We start from the raw sequence: 20,319 nt of genomic DNA, 5'->3' as shown, positions 1-20,319 counted from the left end.
CATTTCGTCAAACTGGATGCCACGAAACCTGGTGCCCTGTTGTTTACCAGAGTACTGTAATTATCGTCATATGTGAAACAGCACACTTTCCAGCAGTTGTCTGGTAGCTAGTTTTTCTTCTTAATTAATGTTATAATATACTGCTGGCATGTTGGCATGTTTGGGGCTCCCTCAACTGAAACTCATCCTGGCATGTAAGTACTGTAGTTTTAAAAAATGATGCTACGGCAATACACTGACACATAATTCATTTCGCCCATTAAAAAAAAAAAAAAAACTACAAAGCAACCACGTGTTAAAGAGCATCTAGAGACACACAAGTATTTTTTTTTTTTTTAAACACATCATGCAAGGTCAAGTTTCCTATAAAATGAACCTGCTCTACTCAAAGATACCGTACTATCTAGCTCTACTCAAAGATACCGTACTATCTATACTGGCTCAGCTGACCATGCCTGCACCTATCCAGCCTAGTTTTAAAAGAATATTTTTTACAAACCCACTCCTTATTGGTAATAATTCAGAAAACATAAGATCACTCACACATTCTCACCTTCAAAACTTTCCTTCGTTTCAACTCTTTCTTTCTGAAATGAGAGTCCTTGGACTTGTCCAGTGCCAGCAGGCTGGCTCCTCCTCTCACTTTCTTGACTGGCTTTGTCTTCATAATTACTGTTCTGTAAAGGCAATAACAGGTCAATATTAATACCATAACATCTTCATATTAATAATACTGCAATATACTATAATACAATATTATTATTGTACAATCATGGACATCAGGTATCCAGATAACTGGGATTATCAGACAACTGGGAGAATTCAAGGACTGGTAAATATATAAGTAAAAATACAACAGTATGCGTCCATATTAAACCTGCATAAGAAAGGATGGTGATTGGGACGTGAGCAATCAATGAGACCTTACACTATGTATTCATGAAGGCCTAGGGAGGGCTTGGCTCCCCAACCTTCCCCAACAATTATATTTCACACTGAGAAACTGTAAACTAGCATCTACGCTTACATAAAACTTCTTCGTTGTATGGAGAAGGTTCCAGTAATACAGTAATCCCTCCACTATCCGATGTAATAGAGCGAAAGGCATGTCTGGAAAGTGGGTCCGTCCAGATAGTGGGCCCCTTCCTCCTGGACTGGTACTTATGGACCCTAACCCAGCCTAACTCAGAAAACCACCTACATAACTCTCTACCGGACATGCATAGCACCTATTTAAGACCCTATTGACTCAAATAAGGGAGAGAAAGTATGAAATAAATGAAAAGGAACCAGAGAATGAGGAATTAGGAGTATGGAAAATATTTAGCAGTGTACAGGGTACTTACAACACGTCTGTGGCCGTTCGTTACAAAAGTTAACCCGCCTCCTCTAAGGCTCTGGCAGTGGTGAAAAAGTTCTTGAAGCACATATGGTAATCCAGTGTTGTGCTGCACTTAATCCTTTGCACTATGAGTTATAATTAACACTGCACATTCTGTTCTTGATTGCACCATGCAAGTTTCAACTGCCAGTTTACACTTTGTACTTAATCTTTGTACAGTACCCTTGCGTCCAACACGGTAATGCTGTCATGCACAGGTCCCGTGTTGGACCAAAAACGTGTTGGAAAAACAACAGAGCTTATGGGGAAAAATGAATTATGTCAGCAACCCTAGGAAAAGTCACTCTAAATACCTACCATATACCTTTACATATATTGGTACTACTGTAATTATAATAAATGGTGCTGTACTATGAATGATAACTAACCTTTTAGGATACCGGTAGTGTTGGTGGGCTTGCTGGGAATGGAAGGTGGTATCCAAGGCTGTAGGTAGTCCTACTGGGTCCCCAGAGGATGGCTACTGGCGTCACTAGCGGGTAATGGCTGCTGCTCCTCCTGAACCTCCCTCATAAATCCTGCGAAATCACACTCAGAATCACTATCCTCATCCACATCCATGGAAGGTCCTGCTTCTGCCTGTCCTAGCACTCCGTAAGTCTTCACTGCTGCCAGGATCTTGTCTTGGTTTTTTATTATGGTCCTCACGCTGGCTTCATTCATGTCGTAGGCCTTGGCGATGTCCACTTTCCTCTCCCTTTTCTTCTTCCTCTCGATGATTTCTAGCTTGGTGGCCTGAGGGAGGTGCCGCCGCTTCTTGGGGTTCTCAGAAGGCTTCCTAGGCATCGTGAGCAGGGTAAAATGCAGTAGCAAGGGCAGAAAATGCAGCGAGAAAAAAGCACCTTCCAATGCGAATTATGCGACTGAGTGGCACTGTGGCAGAAGAAATTTAAACAAAACATCACGTGAGAGCAGAAGCATTTTTGACTAGGTGACATCACGATCACATCATGATAGCAGGTGGGGGAAGCAACTTGATCAGAAGTTTTGATTGGCTGTCAGCATCACAGGAACGTCCAGTATGACCGTGTTGGACCAAGGGTGATCGTGCTAGAGGCGAACTCTGCGGATTTCGCCCACTTCTCGGTGCTCCGTGCATGTTATGCTAATGCACGCATGTTATTAAATCGTACTAATTTTTTGCTCTCCGTGCTGGAATTGAATCGTGCTGGACAAACGCGTGTTGGACGCGAGGGTACTGTACTCTGAATTCTGATTTCATAACACTGCACAACACTGTAAATTCCCATGTGGTCTAGTGGTGAGGTACTGCAGTTTATACACTGTTAATTTACAAAAACGGGCACTTGCAGCATCCACTGAATGAGCGTCTAGTCAGGATGGTAGTTAGGTGGTAACTGGGGAGGGATGGGGGAAAGTGGGAAGCAAGCAGTGAAAGTAAACACAGGTGTTCGGCGCTGCGCGCAAATTTCAAAGTACAGTCGAAAAAAAAAAAAAGTCAGATTTTTTTTGTTTTGTTTGTTTTTTTGGCCATTTCTGGGTTCAAAAGGCCCGGGCCCAAAATGTCCGGTAAGTGGGGAGTCCAGATAGCATAGGGATTACTGTATATGCAATGCGACAGCCATGACTGCACCTATTTCAAATCCCTGCTGTATTTTGGTACAAGTTAGCTAACTCATCTGGTTGAAAATTCAAGCAAGTTTCAAGTTTGTGGTCAGTGGGGGTGTCCATCATCCACTCACTCAATGTAGTGCTACTCAAGGATGACTACACGGAGTGACAAGCCAAATGATCTCCTGCATGCCAGGAAATAATTTAATATGCTGGGTTAGGCAACCTTATAATCAACCCATATGCATTCCCTGTGTGTCAACAAGTGGGTTGGCAGAGGGTTAGTGCTCCTCCTTGGAAGAAAACTAACTAAAAAGACACACAAAATGCCTCAGACCTGGACTGACCCACAGGTGACAACCAAGGACCAGACATAGGACATGTTGCAGATTTCAACATGGAGTTGAGAGGAAGAATGAGACTGGAGTGTATTGGTGCTGTGATGAGATGAGGCAGATTGAGATGGTTTGGGCACGTGGAGGGGAAGGGGAATGACAAATGAGTGCAGAAAGTGAGAAGTGTTAAAGCTGGGGGCAGGGTTGCGAGAAGCAGATCGAGAACGACCTGGGACAAGGCCATAGAGTGTGACCTCAAGGCAGAGTTGTGGCGTTGGTAATATTTCCTGACCCCGACTCCAGAAATTTTAAAGTACGACTCCGACCCCTGAAATTTTACAAGTACGATTCTGACTCCAACTCCAAAAATTTTAAAAGTACAACGCCGACTCCTACTTAATTACATACTGTGCTAAAAATACGGCACATGGATATGATGCAGGGAAATGAACAATATTCATAAATTTTGATAGATGTAATTCTTAAATCTTTATTTTAAATTTTCTACTTATAGTGCCTGTGTAATAACAAATAGGCTAAAGAGTTATACATGGTTGTAAAATAAACTCAATCAATAATTGAAAAGATATGATAGACACCATTTCAGAACCAAAAAGCTTGGAGTCAGAGTCGTAGGAATTTTTCTGACTGCAACCAAAAACAGACAACTCCATGACTTCGACTCCACAACCCTGCCTCAAGGATAAGCAACTGAATAGGGAGGCTGCCAGAGATCGAGTAGCATTGAGAGTCACCATTAGATGTCTAAGGCCAACATATGCAAGCATGTTGGAGCCTTTGTAAATGAAACAAAACTAAATGAAAGGGGGGGGGGAGCTGAATGATGAAGCAAAACAGGGAGAGATTTGCCAGGTACTTGAGGATGCAAAAGTGGACATTCGTGAATTGACTAAGACTGAATGGAGTGTAAGAGTGGGAGTATGGATTGAGTATACGTTCGGGAGTAGGTGAGAATAAGAAGGCAAAAGAGGGTGTATGTACTGTTGTGTGCAAGTGGTGGAAGAAGAATTTAAGAGTATGGCTCAATTGGTTAAAGGATTGTGTGGGCACAACTGAAAGCAGGAATGCAAGCATGGATGATTGTGTGTGTATACTGTACTCGTATATATGCGCTGACAGAAGATCATGCAAGCAGAGTGTCAGAAGGGATTTGGGCAAGTGTGGAAGCATGCATAGAGAGTGTTTTTGACTGAAGATATCAATGGACATGCAGGGAATGTCATGGTGGATGGAGTACCGTAGTTCATGAGCGGGGTGTGCCTGCAGCAATGGATGAGACCGGTAGTACTCTAGCAGACATTTGTGCAGGGAGGGGATTTGAGACAGCCCATACCCTCTCTGGACACATAGGTGTATATGGTGAGTAACAAGAAGGGTGGGTGGTAAGCTGAATGAAGGGAAGGCAATGGCTGTTTATACGTATGTGCATGAGAGAATGAGGTTGGGGATATGGACTCTGATCACGACTTGGTGGTGGTGAAAGCAAACGTACAAATGTGATGGATGAATAGAAGAAGAAGGCAGGAGGAAGCAGTTCAAAGAGAGAGGGTAGAAGCATTGCAGGGGGGGGGGGGAAGTAGAATCTAAGCAAGAAGTGGGAAAGCGATTAGGTTAATATGATTTGAAGCAGATGGGGTAGATGGGAGGCGTATACAAGGTATTCACAGAAGAAATCTGGGCAGCATGTGAGGTGGTGTGTGGGGTGAAGAAAAGACAAAAGGGGGTGCATGGAACAGCATGGTGGAACAGTGGTGAACCAAGCTGTGGTGCAGAAAAAGAAAGCACATAGTGAGTGAATGGGAAGCAGCAGTATGGAGGAAGTTGAGAGATGGAAAAAGAGCTATATGTAGTGAAGAAGAGAGGTGAAAAGATAAGTGAGAGTAATAACAGAGTGGATGAGAAGTTTGGAAGGAATCTGAATGTAAAGTGAAGGGAATATACAAAAATGTTTTAGAAAGCGGAAAGGAGAGTAAGAAGGGTAGTAAGAAGACAGTAGGGGCATGAAAAATAAAAATGACAAACTGCTAGTGGAGAAGGGAAAAAAGGTGAGTAGATGTAGGGAACACTTTAAGGAATTATTACATACCGGTACTGAGAAAGTTATCGGAGCATAAGTGGCTGACAGAATGAGGGAGGTGAGAAGGGAGGAAGACATCAGTAGGACAGAAGTAGTGGAAGCAATGAAGAAAGTCAGAATGGGGAAATCCCTAGGACAGAGTGTGTGGTGAAATGCTGATGCCTGGGGGAGAGATAGTTGTAGAATGGAATGGAAGCCGTGCAGATTGTCCCGGGAGGAAGGCAGAGTCCCGGAGGATTGAAGGTCAGGTATAATTATTCCCCTGTACAAAGGAAAGGGGTAAAATGAAATGTGTGGTAATCAGAAGCATTTGCCTTCTTAGTGTAGGTATATGCTACTTAGCAACTGAGTTAGGGAAATAACTGAATTAGTTGGAGAAGAACAGGGAGGTTTTCAGGAAAGGAAGAGGTTGTGTAGTTCAGATATTCATTCCAAGGTCCTCAGTGGAAAAATGTCTTGAGAAAGAAAAGTTGTATACAACCTTCATGGTGGAGAAAGCATATGACAGACTGGACAGACAAGGAAAATACAGTATTAGGAATATATGGAGTAAATGGGAAACTAGTGAATGCCATGAAGACTATGTATGATGGTGTTAGGGCTGCAGTGTGTGTGGACGGTGAATTGAGTGTATCTGAATGTTGGATTGAAACACAAATGTGTCAAGTCTTCATGGTTGTTAAGTTTGTATATGGATAAGTTATAAGAGATACAAGAAATTGCAGTGGATGTTGGAGTGATCCTAATGAGAGAGGGCAATGTCTGGAAGCTTCCTGTTCTGTTGTTTGCTGATGATACTCTATTGTTAAGTGAAGACAAAGGGGAACTGCAAGGCTTAGTGAGTGAGTCTGGCAGAGTTTGTAAGAAATGGAATCTAATGGTGAATGCAGGGAAGAGTTTAGCGGTGGTCCTTGAGAGAAATGAAGTTACTGAATGTAGAGTGAGGCTGGATAGTGAGGAGATGGAAAATGTGAGTGCATTTAAATACCGTACTTGGGTGGTGTGACAATGAAAAATTGGAAGTTTCATTGATGAAGTGCTGAAAGGGTACAAGAGGGAAGAAAGGTTGCTGGTTCACTGAAAGCTGTAGCTAATAAGAAATTGGGTAGTGAGCATGGAGTAAAAAGGTCACTGCATGATAGTACTGTGATACCCACTTAACCTATGGAAGCGAAGCTTGGACCTTGCTGGAAGGACACTCATCAAGAGTGAGAGCAGTGGAAATGAGTTTTTTGAGAGAAGCATCTGGAGATAGGCCTACATGAAGAGGGAGACTGACAACTGAGGAAATGAAGAAGCATTGTGAAGCAGATGTGGATGTGACAGAATGCATTAGGAGAAATATATTATGGTGGTTTGTCCATGTGGAGAGGAGGGAGAGTGAGCAACTAATGAGGAGACTGTATGCGAATAAGGTGGCGGGGGGAAGGAGATCGAGGATGAGATAGAGGGACAGAGTGGAGATGTGAGATGGGGATGTGAGCTTGTGAGTTGGGGGGAGGCAGTGAATTGACAGGGGAAAGGGCGACATGGAGACGATTTGGTTGTGGCCATCCTTTACGAGATTAAGGCATCTGGCTAAAGACTGATGGTAAATTCAAGTCAAGCACTCATTAATTCTGTCGAGATCTGAGGGAGACCCCTAGGGGGAGAGCACACAAAGAAACAGATTAACAACTCTTTTGTTACGGTACTTAATTGCACAAGAAGCGCTACAGTAGAGTTATACAGTAATCCCTCCATTATCTGATGTAACAGAGCCAAAGGCATGTCCGGAAAGTGGGCCCCTGCCTCCTGGACTGGTAGTGTACTTATGGACACTAACCCAGCCTAACCCAGAAAACCACCTACATAACTCTCTACCGGACATGCATAGCACCTATTTAAGACTGTATTCACTCAAATAAAGAACAGAAAGTATGAAATAAATGAAAAGGAACCAGCGAATGAGGAATTAGAAGTGAGCATGGAAAATATTTAGCAGTGTACAGGGTACTTACAACACGTCCATGGCCGTTCGTTTAGAAGGTTAACCCGCCTCCTCTAAGGCCCTGGCAGTGGTGAAAATGCTCTTGAAGCATGTACAGTAATCCAGTGTTGTGCTGCATTTAATCCTTTGCACTATGAGTTATAATTGTTTAACACTGCACATTCTATTCACCAGGCCAGTTTCAACTGCCAGTTTACACTCTGTACTTAATCTCTGCACTCTGAATTCTAATTTCATAACACTACACAACACTGTAAATTCCCATGTGGTCTAGTGGTGAGGTATTTAGTTTATTCACTGTGTATTCACAAAAACGAGCACGTGCAGCATCCATTGCGATGAGCGTCTAGTCAGGATGGTAGTTAGGTGGTAACTGGGTAGGGGGAAGCAAGGGGCGAGCGTAAACACAACTGTTTGGCACTGCGTGCTAAAATTCAAAGTACCGGTACAGTTGATTTTTTTTTTTTAAACGTTTTTGGCCATATTGGGGTTCCAAAGGCCCGGGCCTTAAATGTCCGGGTGGTGAGGAGTCCGGATAATAAAGGGATTACTGTATTTCCAAATACTGTGACATAACATAGAGCACCTCAATCCATGAAATCCAGTTGTGGCTTCTGCTAAATATTATACAGTATATCACTTAATTTCCTCAACTAGCTAAATGGTTTCCTGTAAGCCAGGAAACCATTTACAATGCTGAGTGGTAACCACACCTGTATATAACCAACCTATACGTGTTCCTTTTGTATCAAAAAGAGGGTTGGTGAAGGGTTAATGCCCCTCCCCGCAAAACAACTACCTACCGTAACTCAAAGACAAACAGGATTATGGCACCCGGCTATAAATAGGACCAGTACGATTTAAAGCCGAACGACTTTCGAGTCTAACTCACTGCAGTCTGTAAGATGCCAAAATCAGTGTCAATAAACCTGACTTGGTGCTAAATACATGTTGGTTATGTGAAAAGTAATCTTTAAGACGACATAAGAATACCACATTTTGCAGTTTCCTACTATTCTTCATTTTAACCCTTCCTGGGCTTCTCTGAATATTTTCTGAGTATGTTTTCAAGTTTAAATGTTTTTTATTCTTTAAAAAGTGGTGGAAAGCATTTAAAATGAAGTGTTTGGTTACAATCCCTACTGGTGCCAAAGACCGACGGCCGCCACCTTGTGGTGTGCAAAGACAGACAGATGCCATCTTAGAAGGGAACAACGAAATAGCGAATTGGCGGTCATTTATCAAATCGGCACATTTAATTGGAAAATACTGTATCATAGTATGTTACTGTATAGTATACAGGAATGCAGTGCCAGGAAACATGACACTAACACAGGTGAAGAATGCTGTGAAGCGGCTGAAAAATGGGAAAGCAGCCAGGGTTAATGAGGTGTATGCAGAGATGATTAATGCTAGTGGAGATAGCAACATGAAGTGCTTGCTGGAGATATTTAAAAAGGCACGGATGAGTGAAACTGTGCCAGCAAAGTGGAAAATGGCTGTGATTATACCCTTATATATCCATGGAATGGTTGGGGTTGATTGCTCATGTAATGCCACTCAGGGACGAGTGAGGCTGATTTCACTCTCATCTTAAATGTCGGGACCAACTGCCTAGCCCTGGCTCCTATGCTCCTCATGGGGCAATGTAGGATTGGATGATGTATGGATGGATGGATAAAAATGAAGGTGAGCGAAGTGAGTGTAAGAATTATTGTGGCATAAGTTTATTGAGTGTGGGAGGAAAGGTATATGGAGGAATTATTACTGAGAAAGTCAAAGAGATATCAAAAGTCCTAGTGAGTGATGAACAGGGTAGCTTTAGGAGTGGTAGAGGATGGGTGAATCAAATATTTGCCTTAAGACAGATGGTGGAGAAGGCTTGTGAGAAGGACCACAAGGTGTTTATGGCATTCATGGATCTGGAAAAAGAATATAACAAAGCAGATAGCGAAGGATTGTGGAAGGTTCTGAGCATGTACGGTGTAGCTGGTAAGCTGCTAGGTGCAGTCAAAGAGTTTTTATAATGGTGCCAAAGTATGTGTAAGGGTAAATGTGCATCTAAGTGAATGGCTCACAATTGGCGTGGGCGTGCGAAAAGGTTGTGTGATGTCCCCATGGTTGTTCAATACTGTATATATGTGGATGGGGTGATGAGAGAAGTAAAAACATGAGTAATGGAGAGAGGGATGGCACTGGTAATGAATGGTGATGGATGGAATGTCTCAAATTTGTTGTACGCTGATGATGCAGTACTACTAGCAAATACCACACATGAACTTGGTAGACTAGTGCAGAGTTTTGCTAATGTCTGTGAGTGGTGTGCCTCAAGGGTAAATGCTGAAAAGAGTAAAGGGATGGTTATTGAGAGAGAAGGTGAATCCCAGTGTGATGTTACAGTGAATGGAGAGAGACTGGAACTGATGACAGAGTTCAAATACCTGGGTACAGTAAGAGAAAAGAGAGGAAAATGTGCAAAAGACGTGGAAAGTAGAGTGATACAGGGAAGGAAAGTAGCTGGTGCTATCAAAGCCTTAATAAGAAACAGAGGCTTGTGTATTGCAGCTGCACAAGGCTTACATGAAGGAGTGTTAGTGCCAACTTTCACATATGGATGTGAGACTATGGTGTGGCATGAAAATGAAAAGTCAAGAGTAAGAGCAGTGGAGACGGGAATGCTGAGGAATGTACTGTATGTGGAGTACAGAGAGTAGACAGGATATGAAATACAGTAATGCAATTCGTGAAAGATGTGGAGCAAGGAAGTCTGTGGACACCAGAATCGAAGAGTGTACTGAGATAGTATGGTCATATGGAGAGAATGGATAACAACAGAGTGGTGAAAAAGGTATATCTTAGCAAATAAGGAGGAAGGAGGCAAGGTAGGCCATGGAGAAGGTGGAAGGATATGGTGGATGAGTGTGTGAAGAGAGGTATGGAAGTCAGTGAGGCTAGGGGACTGACAAGGGATTGAGCTGGCTGGATGAATGTTGTGAGAAGAAGTGCATGATCAGAGATTTGGCACCCCATTTTAATGTGACAGCACCTAGACTGACTCTATCGGATACGTTTATGTGAAGCTACAGTAAGTGGTGAATGTTTTTGGTTTATCAGATAGAACCAGGATTCCGGGGGCTTGAATGATGAGTGCTTGAAAGTGTGGCCCATTGGACTGGGCAAACTTAAGGCTGTCTGGACGTGCTACTCCTCACTCTCCCCTAGGGTGGGAAAGGAGGTCTAGATGATGATGATGATAATGATATCTTGAATCACCATACAGGTTCATACACACCTAATTATATGAAATCCAGTCAAAAATTTGTATCTAACTACTATATTAACTAATATAAAGTCAAGATTCAGGGCAAAACATTGCTAAAGGTGGCGGAAGTGTTTTGCCTTTAGCTCAACAACTCGCCTTTGCAGACTTTTAGTTGGTACAAATATTGATTTAACATGCAAATACATTTAATTCCACACTAAATCAATATTTATGCAAATCATACGTCTATCAAGGCGTGCTGGCAATCTAAAAAAGAAATATCCGCTTACTTTAGCAAGTCTTCGCTTTGACTCTTACTTTTTATTAAGTTAAATTAAGCACACATTTTTTGACTGGATTTCAGATACTGTACTTAGGTAAGTATGTGCCTATATGGTGATACAAATTTTAATGTTTTCCAATTAAAGTGGCAATTCGGTAAATGAACACCGATTCAATATTTCGTCGCACCATCTTAGAAGGCCAATTTTGAATGAAATTACCATTATAAGTACCAGGTACCAACGTATCCAAATCTAACCTAGATTATTGTAACTTAACTTTATTTACCCTAACCTAACCTAACTGAATGTTAGGGTTGGACCGATTAATCGACAGGCAATCGGTAATTGCCCACTTTGCTGATTAATTGGTAATCTGCATTTTGACCAATTAATCAAGGCCTATTAGTTGAAAAAGCTTATTTCTGTCTTTCCAACTAACCTGAATAACGTATTAATGTCAGTATGTGAGTACAGCAGGATCTCACCAATAACACTTAATTGGTGCCACAAAAATGCCGTTATTAGCGAAAACGTTATTTGCGTGACATTAAAATACATGTATAAAGGGTTTATTGGTGCCACCACTCCAGGACTTTTATCCATTTTTCCCACCTGGAGTCCTCCTATCACTACTTTTTTTTAGCTGAAATAATAAGATTAGTTATTAAATAATCATGAGTAATATAAAACTCACCTTAACGGAGTTATGAGATGTTTGGTATGATGATTGTTTCGAGGTTTGTGCATGGATGCTACTGCATCGTACCCCCTGACCCCTTGCTGGCGTCATCCCCACTCCTGCCTCTCACGCCAAGGTCACCCACTTCCATCAACACTTCATCAAACTTCATAAAGTCAAAATCTTCAGAAAAGTCCACAATGTCATCATCTACTCAACCCTTCTCTGTTGTTCTTCCTCAACTGGCTAGCTTTGTGAAAGAAAGTGAGTGATGAGTGACTGCTGGTGGGCATTCACTCGATCATGATACTGTTTCTGGTATTTAATTGAAATCTGATTTACAAGTCCAATCATTAGTCATTAATTCTGATGGCTGTTCTCTCTCTGTCTCAGCAGACTTGAGTTGTGGCTGGAGTGCCGACCAGGCATGTTTAATGGTTGCCAATGTTATATCATTCCAGGCATTGATGAAGAAATTTACAGGCTGTTGAATGTTACATTTCTTCCAGAATGCAGCAACAGTCATTATGTTTGGGGTTGCAGGTACGCCAGGTGGAGCAGGTGAGTCATGTGGGGCTGTGGAGGTGGAGGGGGAGGCGGATTGTGAGTCAGGTAGGGCAGTGGAGGTGGAGGGGACGGCAGTGGGCGAGTCTGGGGAGGTGGCGAGGGGAGGTTCCTCCATCTCCTTGCTACTGCTCACATTTTCAGCGATTTCCTTCATCTTTTCTTGTTTGTTTGTTTCATTCCTCATCTTTATATGGACATATTTGCACTATAACAACTTGGCATTCACAAAATAACTGTTATTCAAGTGAATCCAAACGTTATTATAGAAACTGGGTATCTATTCTAACTTACCGTTATTGCTGAAAACGTTATTGTCGAAATCGTTATTGGTGATATCCTACTGTGGGGTGATGTTATGGTACCATAATTCTGATACTCTTTCCAAAGCAATTATTTCAAGCAAGTTCCTCTATCTATCTATCTATTGCCAGATGCCTTAGTCCCATAATGGGTGGCCACAAACAAATTGCCTCCATATCGTCCTGTCCCTTGCCATTTCACTGTCCTGCTTCCAGCTCACACCCCCCTCCCTCATATGCCTCTCTCCACCCCCATACAAATGTACATTAGTTATCGTACATTAATTATGTGAGTGCGTTTAAGTACTTGGGTAGTGTGATGGGTAAGCATGGAAGTTTAGAGGGTGAAGTGCTTCAATGAGTACAACAGTGAATGAAACTTGCTGGTCATTTGAAAGCAGTGATAAGGAACAGGGAAGTGTGCATGGATGTAAACGTCACTGCATGACAGTACTGTGATACCAACTCTAATGTACAGAAGTGAAGACTGGACCTTGCTGGAAGGACACACGTCATGAGTGAGAGCTGTGGAAATGAGTTGAGAGGAGAATGTGGAGTACACGGACAGACTGACTGACATAAGGAAGTGAAAGAGCGCTGTGGTGTGGACGTGGATGTGATAGAATGCGTTAGGAAAAATACACTGAGGTCGTCTGGCCATGTGGAGAGGTTGGAGAGCAAGAGTAACGGGTAGAGTGTATACGAGTGAGGTGGAAAGGGGGGACGGAAGGAGAGGCCAAGGATGAGATGGTGGGATGGAGTGGAGGTATATGAGAGGGGTGTGTGAGCTGGGAGCAAGGCAGTGATGTGGCACTGGACAGGGCAACATGGAGATGATTTGTCTGTGGCCACCCCTTACGGGATTGAGGTGTCTGGCAATTAATAGATAGAGAGATCTCCATTAGTTTTATGTGCTCCTGCTTAGTTTTATCATTTCCTACATTACGGAACAGACAGACAGATAATGAAAATAAAAGAACCAAGTTTTTCATCTTGTTATAAATCTTCAGAAAGATCGATACATTTTCTGTACACTACCTGGTACCGTACCATTACCAGTAGCATCTAGTATCACCACATGAACAAGAAAAATGGCAAATTCTAACAAATTACAACCAAGATACACAGAACGAGATATTGCAACAAAGCAAAACTAGACTATAGAAGAGTGGCAAATGACTAAAACTACAGTATCTGCTCTCCATACAGATGGCAGTTGGGCAGTAAACAAAGTCGAAAATAACATTAGGGTGATGTCTTTGTGGTACCAACAATATCATTAAGATTAATCACATTTAACATTTCTTAATTGGCAAAATTGCTATCAGCCCAACCCTACTTAACCTGTCCCACTATACAATCATATTTCCATATTTATTGACCAATCCTCATACTTGAAAACACACGTCTATATACCTTTTCACTCAACTAATTCAAAGATAGGCAAGTATATTTGTTAATTTTAAAGGTGGTCCTGTCTCCTTTGATAAGAATATTATTAAATATTAAATATACAATAATGAAAGTGAATCCCTTTCATAAAATTTTCAATTTGTGTTTATGGGAGATATGCAGCTTGTACAATAATGGAACTGAGTGAAATATAAGCCATTTTTGGTATTAACCTACCCAGACCATACTTATACCCATGCAATTTAACCCAAATCATTACTTATTTTGGAGAAGTACCATTGGCCACCATGTCCATGGGCTGCATACATACACACTTGCCACGGAGTGAAATACAAGTCACTTTAGGCATTAACCTACCCAGACCACACTTAACCAAACTTATACCTATACATTTCAACCCTAACCATGACTTTCTTCAAGCAACATCATTGAGCACCATGTCCATGGGCTATCTACAGTATATAAACACACGCCATATGTGCAACATGATTGTATATATATATATATATATATATATATATATATACCCTACCAGTAACCAAACCAACTAATCTTGGTGGTGGGTAAACCAGGTGAGGCAGACTACCAGATCTAGCCAGACTAAACTACTCATAACTACCATAATCTAACCTTAACTTATTTATCCAAGATGCAACATTAAAACTTCAAAAATACCAAAATCTACGCTAATGACGTACAAATGCTGTGCCTTCGTAAAACTTCACCATGAAGTTCACTGAAAATCATCAATAAACGATGTTGTCTTCACGTTCAGCCCCTACTGCGGTGGGTTTTTCACCTAACAAAGTTAGCTACTACTCCCACTGCTCGGTTACAATGCCGTCGCTGTATGAAATTTGTTGAGCCTTAGCAATGAGAATCCTTATTATCAAATCAATGCTCCATTAGACATCACCATCAAACACACCCAAATAACAATTCATTATCTAACTTCCTACCCAATGTAAACCGCAACGTGTGCCAGTCTGAAACTGCAAAAATACCATAAAAGTCACTTCACGACTTACTTGATCACCTGAAACTGCGATAAAGCTGCCGCAGATCAACGACTGGCGTGTGATGGGTACAGTCCGCAACACCGTCACCACACCGCAGGTTTTACACTCGACACACGTGTTGTGTTTGCCTGAGCAGCAGTGTTGCCAAATGAAAACTCGGTAAATATTTAGCAGAAGCCACAAAGTAGTTTTCATTTATTTCTCACCATTTGCTAACTGTTTTTCTACGACACTTCCGTAAGATATTAATTCATCCAACCCTCCTTTCGAGGCCATTAATCCTCTTGGGGGTCATTAATAACCCCAAGGGGTCTTGGCGCCGGTGTAGAAGAAAAGTTAGCAAATGATGAGACAGAAATAAATTCCAACTAAAATATCCTTTGGAAATTCTTAAGATCCGCTTGGTTGGTCATAAAAGTGTTGAAAACCGACAGATTAGGGGAAAATCAAGCAAAGAAAATAAACGCTAGAGAATGACAAAAAAAAAGTATATTAATTATCTACCAAATGGATGCGGTTGCATATCTTCTATTGAAATCAGTCTTTTAAAGGTTACTTGTTATTATTCCTGGATTACCATAGCTACTGGGGTTTTTAAAAACTTACCTCTGAAAGCCATAAATGAGGATTTAGAATGAGTAAAGATTCTGCCGATGTCTGCCAACGAGCGTTTTTAAATTTAAGAGCTGGCTGTAAAACGCAAGTGAGGTTAGGTTGGAGTAGAATTGGTTTGTTAAATCATTAAGTTTCCCTTTGCTTTGACACCGAATACTCTAGCGCGTCCAGTCGGAGCGATGGTTGGTAAACAACGCGGCCAAAGTCGACTGAACGCGGCCAGTTGGGCAGGTTGTCGGTAAACATTGCCTGGCCGCTTCCTTAAAGACCCCAAAATAGGTATAATTTGTCTTTTTCCAATCACTTCCTGCAGTCACAGTGGAACAGTTAACACTCTGTGTTACTTATGTACCAAAAGTACTTACCCTGATATCGTGAGTTGGTTATAATAGAGGTAGAATAGTCCGAGAATATTTTTTTTCGCTAAACTGGTTAAATTTGCTAGATCTATCGAAACAGCCTTTAGGTTGGCAATACTGCTGAACAGCTGAGCCACCAGCGTTGCCAGCACCAAATTCACGGTAAGAGCAATTAAAAAAAAAAAAAAAAAAGTAAAATTAAGGAGCTAGTGTTGATGAATAATGAAATAAGAGAGATTAAGGAAAGGAAGCTAAACTTGCTATCATCTGTTCTATCCTGCATTGCTGATAAGCACTTTTTGTGAGCTAAACTTGTTTAAATTGCTAGAGCTATCGAAAAAGCCTTCATGTTGGCAATATTGCTGAACAGCTGAGCCACCAGCGTTGCCAGCACCAAATTCACGGTAAGAGATATAAAATACGCCCCTCCGCCGCCGGGCCCTCCACCCCGCTGCCGAGCCGCAGCCCTAATAAAATGCCCGTCGTGCTCGCCGCAGGACCTCCCACCTCACCACCCCCCACACCACTACCGAGCCGCCACCCCACCACCACCCCAGGAGGACACACTGGTGAGGTTAGTAGTTCCAGGCAAGAGGGTCATCGGGGCATCCCGACCCTGAGCCCCTATTCCCCGCAAGTGCCCCAACCCCAGGCGTTCAGGGAAACTGAACTACTGTGCGGGCGGGGTAGTGATCGTCAGACCAGGGGTGGGACTGAAAAGAGTTCAGTCCCAGGTAACACCGTATTGACGGTCTTGTTACACCCTCTAGGGCAGGAGGCCCAAGGCTACGGCCTAAAGAAAGAGAAAGTGATAGACATAGGCTACGGCCTAACAGAGTGTGTAGAGGGGAAGGTGACCCCAGGCTCCGGCCTTAACACACTGAGGAGAGAGTTGCCTGTGTGCATCCCTCTCCAGTTGCTCTTTGGCTACGGCCAGAATACGGTCCAGGGTAGAGAGACCCTGCTACCGTACGTGTAGTGCTACCCAATTACGGAAGCGGCGTCCCGGGGTCGGTACCTTGCCGCAACGGACGGGCGAACCAGTTCACCCGTTAGTCGCTTTCCGTACGGGCAGGCACTCGGCTCTGGCCGGGGCACGTACCAGGGTGAAGAATTCCCTGCAGGTAGGATCTGTCCGTATTGGAGAGAGTGCGGATTCCGAGCCCCTCACTCCGGCTTGTCTCCTACTGTGGGAGGAACACCACGCCGGCGGTACCTTGCCACGGCGAAAGGGCGACCTCGATCACCCTATAGGTGTCCCCCGTACGCCGGGCAAGTTCACGGCTACAGCCAAGGTGCACAACAGGGGAAGGAGAGCCCCGACTCAGACCTATAGACACACTCAAGGGACCACGAAGAGCATGAGTCTCCCTTTAGCCTCTTTCCCTTCGGGGAGCCCTTCATCACCATCAAGGCTTATAGGCCCGGAAGAGACACTAGAGTGGTGGCAAGGCCCGATAACAGACCTACCGCCCACACCCGGGAGTTCTTTGACCCTGCCGGAGCCCTACAGGAGACACTGCCGCAACCCAGCCCTGACGGCGCCTCTCCCCCTGAGCACCCGCAGTCCCAGGACGCCCAGGCCCGCCGCCGCAGTCTACAACGACGGAGATCCAGGCTCCCTCACTCCCCGGAGGCAGAGGAAGCAGGCCCGACTGCTCCGGCTGTTCGGCCCTAGTCCCGAGGGCCCCCGATCAGGTCGAGGCCCCCAGACCACAGGGCCTCCCTGCACCCCACCGGCGCGGCCCTAAGATAGGAGCCGCCCCTCAGGTCGAGGCCCCAGACAGGTGAGCCTCCCTGGCAGTAAGTGAAACAGTGATCTAACAACCCAGGAAACAAGGGTAAGATGGTGACAGTGACAGTGATCCAGAGTACAGTGACAGTGCTTACACGGAAAATATATTAAACAGTGGCCTAACAGAAACTCGTGCAATCAGGGTAATAAGTGTCTATTGATAAATAATTCAGTCCCCCCCCGCATCAAGGAACCAGGGAGTTTTCTGTGAATCTAGAGGTAGGTGCGCGAGTGAGCCGAAAGGCAAGTGTATGTGTTCCCACGACCTGGTGACAGTGTCGAGTGTCGCTATCCGCACCCTACCTCTATTATGGTAATATCCCCGAAACAGACTCCCAATCTCAGTGATCTAAAGTGAACAGCCCCAGTTTATTATTATCTTGAAGTGACATAATAATTCAAACGAACAACCCCCATTGCATAATTTCCCTCCAGGTGACATTAAAGAATATCCGCGATCTCCCTGTGCCATAGTGTTACTATATATGTGATCATTCTGTGAAGCCGAGTGTAATCCTGTATCTCTGTTCCCCTATATGTTAAATATCATTGTATGTACACTGTAATGAGTAGGACCTAAGCAATAGATGTGATACGGTATACTGCCTATTTTTATGCCCTGTTCCTTTGTTAGTGCATTACATCCGGTCTAGTAAAAGGACCCCGTTCCAGTGCTCGTGTTTTTACGACGAGAAGTCGCCTTAAAAACACAGCATTACACTGGTGGCAAGCGGTGGTTCTAGATACGAGTAACGCACGGAGGAACGCAGAAAGGGAACTTACAATGGCAGCCAAACCACACATCCAATTGCCGAGGTTCAACCCGGACCAGTGCGACATAGATGTATATTTAGACATGGTCAAACCCCTCCTGGACATAGGGTTCGACTCAGACAGAGAAAAGATCGCAGTCACACTACCTAACCTGGGTAAAATAATCACTAGTGTCGCACCAAAAATCGTCCCAGAACTGTCATGGGACCAATTCTCACAAATAGTGAGACAGGCATTCACGCCATCAATAGGCCGAGTTGTCGCTCTCTCTCAACTCGACGCCCTCACCTAAGACGGAAACCTGGATGACACATTCACCCAGGCTCGGCGCCTCGTCAGCGCTGCCTATCCTGAGGCACCTCCAAATGCCTGGGATATCCATACATTCAATGCTCTATTGAGGATCATCCCCAGCATAGTCAGGGAGCATTTCTCAATCTACGACCCCTCAGGGGACATGGAAAATGACCTACAACTCGTCAGATGTCTGCTCGCTGCCCGCCCCGCACCACAGCCACTCCACGCGGTGACACATTTTCCAACAAAGCAACACCCCCCCTCCAAACCTAAGCTGCCGCCTCACCAGCCAACTACTGAGCCGCCTCCCACAGTCCCTAGAGCTTACCCGCAGAAGAAGCGACCAAACCCCAGGGAACAAGGAAACCTCATCATTATTAATCCCTGGGAATTCACGGCTTGCAGCCACACCTGCCCTCTACACGACATTAGGGAGCAGCTTAAAGCTAGCAGGCGCAGAACCTTTCAACAAGGGCACAAGAAAGTCTCCTCCTTTGACGATGATGCCCCGGAAGATGACGCACCGCCACAACTTTACTCGGGAACAGACGACGACGACCAAGAAGACACCACTCCACAACAGATGGATTTTTAGGCCCGCCCCCGCACCTCCCCATGGTGGCAGGGGCCACCTCACAGAACTACAGACCCCCAGTTTACAGGGTCAAGGCACGTCTACTAGTGGATACGGGAGCAGCCAGATCGTGCCTCTACTCCCACTTCTACTCCCGCCACATGGGTGCATTCGGCCCTCTCTTCCCCACCTCAGCCAACCTCGTCGACGCGGGGGATGGCCCCCAGCCTATCCGTGGGGAAGCTCGGATCCTTCAAACCCGCACCCACCAGCAAATATCCACTAGCCACCCATTCATCATATTCGACTCGACATGCAGTAAATATGATGGATATTTAGGGCTGGACCTCCTCCAGAAATAACACGCCACCATTGACTGCCATCAACGCCACCTCCACTTCAGTCCAGCCCACCCCAACCAACCAGCAGTCAAGAAGAAAGAAGAAGAAAAAATAAAAAACCAACATCGAAGGCACAACAAGAACACCCACCCTCACACACTACCATCAAACACTCACCTGTCCCATACCACAAACACACCTAAACCCAACCCAACCCCTCACACCACTAGACCCCCGTCACCACCACCCACCACACATCATCTGCATCCCTCCCCATCTTTTCCTGCCACTGTCGCCTCCTCTATCACCATTCCACCACACCATGAAGCTTGGGTAAAACTAAACAAACCTTCCCATACCTCCGTTCTCTTCTCACCATCCATCCCCACCGGACCACTCTCTTCCTGTTTAGTAAGCCCCACCTTCCTCCCCCCACATGCCCATGAAATCCGTATCGCCAACCTCGCTACTACACCACTAACCCTACCAAGAGAACTCATCATCGGCGATACTGAAGAAGCCGAACCATGCCAAACGCCACCCCCAGACCCACCCACTCTCCCCGCCCTACCATCACACCTATCCCCGACCCAAACCAACAGCCTCCGACAACTCCTCCTGGATTTTCAAGACCTATTCTCCTC

The 20,319-nt window shown here is 44.3% G+C and overlaps 1 protein-coding gene across 1 annotated transcript in view; it reads right to left on the bottom strand.

Annotated features, from left to right (window-relative positions):
* Nucleotides 1–15,031, bottom strand: part of LOC145400662 (uncharacterized) — a 105,971-nt gene extending 90,940 nt beyond the window's left edge. The window contains exons 1-2 of the mRNA XM_080273096.1: nucleotides 14,930–15,031; nucleotides 554–677 (exon numbers count right to left, since the gene is read on the bottom strand). Of these exons, the coding sequence (XP_080129222.1) occupies nucleotides 554–667 (114 nt within the window). The 5' untranslated portion in view covers nucleotides 668–677; nucleotides 14,930–15,031. The remainder of the gene's footprint in view (nucleotides 1–553; nucleotides 678–14,929) is intronic.
* Between the last annotated feature and the right edge of the window lie 5,288 nt (nucleotides 15,032–20,319).

Source organism: Coenobita brevimanus, chromosome 53 (assembly GCF_032717465.1).
Source record: "Coenobita brevimanus isolate Jiangsu-jjx chromosome 53, ASM3271746v2, whole genome shotgun sequence".
Classification (NCBI taxonomy): Eukaryota; Metazoa; Arthropoda; class Malacostraca; order Decapoda; family Coenobitidae; genus Coenobita; species Coenobita brevimanus.
Note: the sequence above shows the minus strand (reverse complement) of the source record. Positions and strands in the feature narration are given on the sequence as shown.